This window comes from Sebastes umbrosus, chromosome 1 (genome assembly GCF_015220745.1).
Source record: "Sebastes umbrosus isolate fSebUmb1 chromosome 1, fSebUmb1.pri, whole genome shotgun sequence".
Lineage (NCBI taxonomy): Eukaryota > Metazoa > Chordata > Actinopteri > Perciformes > Sebastidae > Sebastes > Sebastes umbrosus.
In genome coordinates this window covers 12,326,001-12,335,443 of record NC_051269.1, presented here as the reverse complement: position 1 = coordinate 12,335,443, position 9,443 = coordinate 12,326,001, and the positions used below count along the sequence as shown (strand labels likewise).

The following is a 9,443-nucleotide window of genomic DNA, read 5'->3' as shown; positions in this document are numbered from 1 at the left end:
TATTGTAAAATATAAAGAATTAAAGGTCCAGTGTGTAACATTTTGGGGATCTATTGGCAGAAATGGAATATAATATTCATAACTATGTTTTCATTAGTGTATAATCAACTGAAACTAAGAATCGCTGTGTTTTCGTTAGCTTAGAACGAGCCCTTCATATCTACATATGGAGCGGGTCCTCTTCACGGAGTTCACCATGTTGCTCCAGGATGTTTCTACAGTAGCCCAGAACGGACAAACCAAACACTGTTTCTAGAGAGAGCATTTCATGTTTTTACGTTACCTGAAGGCCACCGTAGTTCTCCGACACGCTTGTAAAAACTTGCAAAACTGTGGTGCCGCCGTCTGACTTTCGTTGCTCCTAAAGTAGTGTTATTATGGTATGAATGGCCTCTGAGCGATGCGAACGGTGTTACCAAGGTTTTGCACTCACATTACCGCGGTCTTGGAAAGGGAGGAGTGAGCGGAGGGGTGCTCAGTTGGTTGCAAACTGCAACCACATCACTAGATGTTGCCAAATCCTGCACACTGTACTTTCAAGTTACTGTATATGATTTGATGAGATTGTCATTTTTTTGTAATGCTAGACCCATAAAGGCCTACTTACCTTCATAGATCTGTGAATGGTGACAGTTGCTCGAAACAGTCACTAATTCTTCACTGCGGGGTCGTTCCAGCGTGTTTATATGTTGATAGTCATTCTGTATTGTTCATCATTATTCATCCTTTAATTATTCTATTTCTTATGTTATTTTTTCAGATTACATCACCAAGTTTCCCAGTGGTGGTGAAGATCGGACACGCCCACTCTGGAATGGGAAAGGTAATGTTGATTCATTTCATTTAGCCAAATTGAAAATGCTAAATTGGAGGATCATCTAACTACATGACAGATTTGACCTCCTGCAATAGGAGAAAGGGCAGAGTTGTGAGGCCTTCACGCAGAGAGCAGACAATTAATCCTTGATCAAGCTTCAATAAACTTTCTGTGTAAGACATCAACAGCTCCGGGGGCCTCTTCCTTCCTGTTGACCGAGTTAACCTGAGTATCAGAAATTCCACAACAGGAAGTGCTTTAAAATCCCTCCGTGTGCCTAGAGATAGTCGAATGGTTTACACTAAGCACTGTCACATCTGGAATCACATCGTTTGTACTGTGTAATGTTTTCTCTGACGTACCACTAAATATCCATCCATCCTATCGGTCTTTCTTTATCTCTTCTTCTTTTCATGACTGCAGCACATCGTTTTTTCCTTAAGCTCCCTCAGTCCTTATTTTCTCCTCTCAGTGTGCTGGTATTGATTGACAACTGTGTTAATATTTTCTGGGTGAAATCAGTGTGAAGTGTTTATCCTCTCTCCAGCACTCCTCATCGATCCTCTACACATCATTCCCCTGGACTGCTCAATCTGATATCGTGCGATTGTCCTCTCGCTCTGTCTAACTGGGCCTCTTATCAGCCAGAACCTTTTTTCCTTCCTTTATCCTCCCATCTCATCTCTTACACATCTGTATTGTGCTACAGATGGAGCTTTTGTCTGTTTCACTGCTGTAGTTTATTTTTCGTCTTCAGAAACGAGCATTAAGAATTATTAACTGTGTTCATCCTTTGTTTTTCCAGTCCGGCATCCTCAGTGTTTATCAAGTTAACCAACTTTAGATCGCTTTATTTGTGTACGGCTCTTTGAACAGGACCCTTCCCTCATATTTCCATGAACTGTATTCCTATAATCAACAATTTCACATTATTTGACTCAAAATAACTCCAAACTCAGACCTCCTACGTGTCGAACATCTCAGCTACAGTTTGGTTTAGTTTACCCAGGTTCAGTGATATGGAACGTTCTGCCATCTCATATATTAAAAAGTTGTCACCAGAACAATTTAAGAAAGCCGTTAAAGGTTTGTTTTTATCTCCCCAATGTTTTCCTTATGGATTATCTCTGTAAATTTCTTACTAATAATGAGTTTTTATTGATGATATTATAATGTGAATCTTAATTCTATTTCACAACTTTGTCTATTTACATATATGGATGTCTGCTAGTGTGTAATCTTATATTTTTTCTTTCTCTTTACCATCCTTTTTAATAATTTATTCTCTTTTTAAAATGTATTAAGGTATACATTGGAGAGTGCCCTGATCCAGCCCCTCTGAGGGTTTTTTGCAACTCTCCATCACATTTGTTATGTAATATCAACTTGTACCTTTTTTATATGTGTAAACAAATACAATCTAAAAGAATCTAAGGAAACCATCATCCTTTATGATAAGTACAGGGGCAGGGCACCGGTACAATAGTTTCCGCTTTTTTGATTAAAGTGGATTGTGTCACTTCTAGGACACTAACTGTGGCTATTGCAGAGACCATCACATCATCATTAATCTCCGTACTCAATATCGATCCAGGTCTTTAATTAGGTCTGCATTATTGATGATATGACAGTATTTAATTCACTGTCGACACTAGAAATGCAACCTAGGCGTTTATATATTTCAGACTATTGACTCTTTGTTCATGCTTTAAGAAGTAGTTTGACATTTGGGAAGCAGGCTTATTTTAGGTTAAATGCAGAGGTCAGATTTCATGTATGTACCTGTATGAATATGCAGCCCATTCTCATTTCCAGGGTGTCAAATACCAACGCTTTGTCACGGCCGTCAGCGTTTGATACCACTGCACAAGGCACCCTTTCACATCTGTATGAGACGCACCAGGCTTTCCATTAACTACAATGTAAACCCATCCATGGCAACAGTAAATGCTCAGAAAGAGTGCGCCGGGAGTGTGGTGACGTAGTTTAAAGAGCAAAAGAGACACATCGGGCGGGAGGAAGGGGAGCTGGATGGGTCCAACAAACACAAGGCTTTCATCCAGGAAACTTCACTTTCACTTTAAAATCAGCTGTTCGTTCAAGTTTCATTTTCACTTTACAAACCTAGTAGTTTGAAGCCCAACCATGTAGTTCTTTCCTAAACCTAACTAAGTTGTTTTGATGCCTAAACCTAAAGTGACGCCAAGGGGCGTGACAAAGCGGCAGTATGTGACGAGTTGGGAAGTGAACGTGTTGGTATTTGATGATTCTAATATTGTATTTAATGCAATGATACAATACTGTTGATGAGCTTATTGCAAAAATGATAATATTTACATCCAAATATCTATAGTGGAAAATAAGGCATATAGCCTATCCTTACTTCGTTTCTTTGTGTGTTCTTCCTCTGTAGGTCAAAGTGGACAATGTGAGCGACTTCCAGGACATTGCCAGCGTGGTGGCCATCACTCAGACCTACTGCACCACAGAGCCATTTGTAGACGCCAAGTACGACATCAGGGTCCAGAAAATCGGCGCTGACTACAAAGCATACATGTGAGTGTTGGGTTCAGGGAAGAGTTTTCTTTCATGTATTGTGTGTTCATGTGTATACAATACAATATGCACATTTTGTGTTTGTAACACATTGTATTCTGGGCTCAGGACACTAGACAGGGGAACAGTGACATACAGTACATAAAATAGAGCGTAAACTGAGCAAAGTGAGAGGCAAAGTAAACCCTTACCCTTTAAAGTGTGGGTGATTTTTTAAGCATTCCTTTTGTTTTTAGCGACTCAGCACTTGTGTAATACAAATGATGCTATATTTTTAAATCATATTGCTTGTAAACTTTTTTGTTTGCGATCAAATTTTTACAACCGTTTTTTACAAGTCGTTTATATATTCAAGTGTAGCCTGCATAGACTGGCATCTACCAAACCCTAATTAGTCAGCACAGTAATCACAAATCACAGTTAGCTTATGGTCATTGCAACACGCACCTCTCCATATTTTTGAAGTGGCACGTAGATGGACAGATGTGGCATCTCCAGTGTTTTTGGAGTTTCCTAACTGAAGCGGTTCTGTTTCTGGAACATACAAAGACTTTTAGAGCATCCATCAGCGTTGGGGAAGTCGTGGCACCTCTTTCCTTTTCCCCAGCCATGGCCACAACAGGTGAAAGCCAAGCTTTTTAAGCTTGCGAGATCTTCTGGCGTCCTAAGTTGGAAATTTGGCCAGAACTTCTACTTGTATGTTTGTAGCAGTACGCTCGAGGCAGTTGAGGTGCAGTAACTATGTAAGGTTCCCTCATCAGTACTAATTTCACTTATGACCACTATTTGGACGGTATTTTGATTATTTTCCCATTCAGAGCTCTTGTCATCTGAGCTAGTTTCGTCTTTCTCCTGCTCCATTTCTGCTTTTAAATTGATTCATAGCACATCTGTAGCCTCAGGATCTTCATTTCCAATCACCAAAACCCTGAAATATAAATGCTGCATTGCTCTGCACTGCCTGACCTCCAGGTGCTGCGTCATCATGTTATTGTGACAGTACGCTGATTTAAACACCTTTTTTCATCATTGTGTCTGTATTTATTCATAGAAACAGTGAGCAAAAGCGCCATCATAAAAAATGTAATACATACCTTGTGTCTTTAGCAACCCTATACACCTTTTAGAGAAAAACAATTTAGCATTATTGACATTTTGACACCAAAACCATGTTAATAAACAAATAGTCTGAGGAATACCGGGGAGTTGAGAGCTTAATTGAATGAATTAGTCAGGGTGTATTATAGTCTTGTATCTTTAGCTATTTGTTGTGTGTCAACCTGTGCATCTCCAGTAAAACAAAGAGCCTATGGTAACTCAATTTATCCAGATGCTAATCAGCCTGATAAGCTGCAGCTGTGCATGTTGCCTGCATACACTGGCTTTTTAACCACACCCTTCCTTCTACAAGGTTGCCTAAATCTATCTTGCCTTGTATTTCTACAAGTGAAGGTTGACGTCTGTAATGATTTAACGCACAATTTCCTCTTGTTTTCCAGGCGAACATCCATCTCTGGTAATTGGAAGAGCAACACCGGATCTGCCATGTTGGAACAAGTAGCCATGACTGACAAGTGAGCACCGATTCCACATTAGTGATGCTCAGGCTGCCCATGTGTAGCACATGTCACAGTTAGTCACAACGTGCTCACACAGCAGATTCACTGAGCTTAAACCAGTTCACATGGGTAAACATGTCTGATGTCTGTAGTGGTCTGAGGCGGCATTTTTTCTTTGGCTAAGGAAATGTTCCCGTTTTCAGACTGAGCTGCTCTGCTCGTGGCTAAATTCTGGATTATAGACCTTTTCCAAAGCTTTTTTTTTTTTTACCTTTCACAGCAGGAAAGGCACAGGTGTAATTAAAAGCATTAATAATGCATGCTGGCACACTGGCAAGGCTTACCGAGACACCAAAATGGAGCAAAGCCGCCATTAATGTTAAATTACAACTCTCCTTTCTGCTATAACAAGTCAAAAAGTCAGCTATGAAAAAAGTCTATTGTCAGATATATGAGTCGTATTATGTGTAGTGTCGTTAGAAATTGCTAAAAAATTGGTGCGTTACTAACGTGAAGTATACAGTGCCTTCAGAAAGTATTCAGACCCCTTCACTTTTTTTACATTTTGTTATGTTGCAGCCTTATGCTAAAATCAATAAAATTACTTTTTTTTCCTCATCAATCTACACTCAATACACCACAATGACAAAGTGGAAACAGAATTTTAGAAATTTTTGCAAATTTATTAAAAAGTAAAAACTGAAATATCACATTGATATAAATATTCAGACCCTTTGCTATGACACTTGAAATTTAGCTCAGGTGCCTCCCATTTCCCTCGATCATCTTCGAGATGTTTCTCCACCTTGACTGGAGTCCACCTGTGGTAAATTCAATTGATTGGACATGATTTGGAAAGGCACACACTTGACTATATAACGTCTCACAGCTGATAATGCATATCAGAGCAAAAACCAAGCCATGAGGTCGAAGGAAATGCCTGAAGAGCTCAGAGACAGGATTGTGTTGAGGCACAGATCTGGGGAAGGCTACAAGAAAATTCTGCAGCATTGAAGATCCCCAAGAGCACAGTGGCCTCCATAACTCCTAAATGGAAGAAGTTTGGAACAACCAGGACTCTCACTAGAGCTGGCCACCCGGCCAAACTGAACAATCGGGGGAGAAGGGCCTTGGTAAGGGAGGTGACCAAGAACCCAATAGTCACTCTGGCTGAGCTCCAGAGATCCAGTTTGGAGATGGGAGAAACTTCTAGTAGGACAACCATCACTGCAACACTCCACCAATCTGGGCTTTATGGCACAGTGGCCAGATGGACATGAAAGCCTGCTTGGAGTTTGCAAAAAGGCACCTAAAGGACACTCAGACTGTGAGAAACAAGATTGTCTGGTCTGATGAAACCAAGATTAAACTTTTTGGCCTCAATTCTAAGCTTTATGTCTGGAGGAATCCAGGAACCGCTCATCACCTGCCCAATACCATCCCAACGGTGAAGCATGGTGGTGGCAGCATCATGCTTTGTTTGTTTTTTTCAGCGGCAGGGACTGGGAGACTAGTCAGGATCAAGGGAAAACTGAACAGAGCAAAATACAGAAATATTCTTAATGAAAACCTGGTCCAGAGCGCTCAGGACCTCAGACTGGGCCGTAGGTTCACCTTCCAACAGGACAATGACCCTAAGCACAGTGTGAGTGGCTTAGGGACAACTCTGTGAATGTCCTTGAGTGGCTCAGCCAGAGCCCTGACCCAATCGAACATCTCTGGAGAGACCTGAAAATGTCTGTCCACCGACGGTCCCCATCCAACCTGACAGAGCTTGAGAGGATCTGCAAAGAAGAATGGCAGAAACTCCACAAATCCAGGTGTGCAAAGCTTGTCACGTCATACCCAAGAAGACTCAATGCTGTAATCGTTGCCGAAGGTGCTTCAACTAAGTACTGAGTAAAGGGTCTGAATACTTATGTCAATGTGATATTTCAGTTTTTCCTTTTTAATAAATTTGCAAAAATTTCTAAAATTCTGTTTCCACTTTGTCATTGTGGTGTATTGAGTCTAGATTGATAAGTAAAAAAAGTAATTTTATTGATTTTAGCATAAGGCTGCAACATAACAAAATGTGATAAAAGTGAAGGGGTCTGAATACTTTCTGAAGGCACTGTATAAAACAGTACCAAAGTATTTATTTTCCTTTTACATACAGTGTCTGATTCATCAATTTGCTAATATTTGAACTCTCCAAAACCTTGCTGCTCTGTTCTCACTAACGCCGCTCTCTCTCTTCAGTCACTCTATAGCTTGGTCCACCATCTCTGCTCTCTCTCTCTCCCTCGCTCGCTAGTTAAGCCGAGGAGGAGAGGGCAAATTTGAATGCGTTGTGTTTACAAACAGCAACGGTTATATATTATACCTTTAAAATCAACAAATCCTTCTTTAATTAGTACAGTACAGAGACTTTAAACTTTACAAATGTGAGCTTAATATGATTTAGTGATTCTTTCTCTGTAGGAAGAGTAGGATACCTGCCTTAGTACAGCTCCATTGTACTTTAGGTCAGTATTGATGTGTCTATATGTGCTCTAGTGATTGTGTTCAGTTTTCCAGACAGTAAGTCAATGGAGCTCTTTACACCCAAGGCAGCAACACAGCAACAGCACCTTTATGGGCGGTAGCCGACCCAGCCTCGAGCTAGAGAGCTTCTGTAACAGGTTTACTGTCTGGATAAAGGCCTTGCAGAGCAACATTTGCTGTGATTTACTGTACCGAAGTGATACATAAGTCAATATTAATGGAAAAGTAGTGTGCAAGAACACATTTTGTTTTTTTACTAAGATAAGCAAGTTCTCTTTTCATTCCCAGTTTTGCTTTATACAAATACCTGCAACTCTCCTTGACCTCAAGTGGCAACTTTGAAACTCAGCAAAACAGTTATTGTACTTACAGTAGGGGTACCCTATATGTGTTTTCCTGTAAACAGATTCTGTTTGTAGATCTAATCCAGCTTCTCTCTGTGACAGGTATAAGCTGTGGGTGGATACCTGCTCAGAGATCTTCGGAGGGCTGGATATCTGTGCCGTCAAAGCCATCTGTGGCAAGGATGGTAATGACTACATTACTGAGGTGAGGAAAACACACACAGAAGGGAGGGAGGGATGGATGTGAACTCAAAAAGAGATCCTTAGATCGGTCAAACAGTTGACAAGGCACTGAATCAAATAAGTCACATAATCAAACTCTTATTTCACAGCTTCCTCGTTATCACTGTATTTATTGACTCATTCACCATGTTGACATCAGCCTGTGGGAGTTATGTTTCACAAGAATACTAATAAGGTCTTTGAGTGTTAAATTTAGCATGTCTGGCCTAATTTACACTGCTGGGACCTTAGATTGTCTGGCTGGGAATAAACTGATTGAACTTAACCTGAATACACATCATAACTAACATCTGGTGATATTTCAAGGGTAAGTATGGCTGCACTCTATCTCAGGATTTGTTCTTTTCAGCTACATTCATGTCTGCCCTCTTGTCTTTCACTTTGCAGTAAATTTTCAGTATATTGGTTTCATGTTTCATAGTCTTGAAGTTGAACACATTAATGTAGGAATGTGCTTTGCTGTAATCATACCTTTCCTAGAAGTCAAGTGGTTACGTCTCAGTATGGAAAATCACTAAATACTCTGATCCCATTATCGCCTCTGAAAAAAAAACAGTTTACAAGGGAGCTTTCAAGGGCAAGTGGGAGATTACACACAGCGTATGATGATGTTAAGATTGAGAGTATGTCACTGCTCAGTGGGGTAGCTCCTACCCACACATAGCATTTTTGGCCTTAGGCAACAACAAGCAGGACCCAAATGCACTGTGACACAGCAGGTAGAGTTCATTCTGAAGAGGCAAGTCATGAGGCGGACAACCAAGCACATCGCCCAAGATTGTAACAAGTTCAGGCTCTGACAGAGATTCAGTTTCAGGTTCAGGATCAGACAGAGATTCATGGCCTGCTCAGGCTAGGGCTCAGATAGAAAGTCAGACCCAGACAAAGAGAATAGCTCAGGCTCACACTGAGATTTAGGTTCAGGATTAGAAAGAAAGACAGGTTCAGACTCAGACAGATTCAGTATTAGGATCACATTGAGAGACAGGTTCATGCACAGGAGAAGAGACAGATTCAGACTTAAACTAATCTCTATAATCAGTTGCCTACAGATTCTGTGAAAGCAGTATCTGTAGGTAACGGGACAAGTTTTTGGCATCGGAAGCTTTCTGGTTTCCATTTGTAGTCCGAGTAGTATTGACCAATCACTTTCAAGCAGGCTTTGGTTGAATGCAGGTAAACATGTGGAGAGCAAAAGAGGCGGAGCGCATTGGCTGAAATGCAATCTGGGAACCCACCGGCTATTGTCTGACGATGAATTAGCTTTTTATTGGTTTAAAATTAGCTTGTAAACTGGCTACTTGTGAAACAATCCAATCGTACATGTTGTCTCTCAAATCCAACTACAGTCTCGCGTCTCCGGTTGCTAATTGGACTGTTAACAATGAGCAGCACACA

General features: G+C 40.7%; 1 protein-coding gene across 2 annotated transcripts in view; it reads left to right on the top strand.

The window, feature by feature from the left end:
* syn2b (synapsin IIb) overlaps positions 1–9,443 on the top strand; it is a 94,202-nt gene that overhangs the window by 74,470 nt on the left and 10,289 nt on the right. For both annotated transcript variants that reach the window (XM_037781949.1, XM_037781958.1), the window contains exons 6-9: positions 761–823; positions 3,231–3,373; positions 4,873–4,947; positions 7,905–8,007. In XM_037781949.1, the coding sequence (XP_037637877.1) occupies positions 761–823; positions 3,231–3,373; positions 4,873–4,947; positions 7,905–8,007 (384 nt within the window). The remainder of the gene's footprint in view (positions 1–760; positions 824–3,230; positions 3,374–4,872; positions 4,948–7,904; positions 8,008–9,443) is intronic.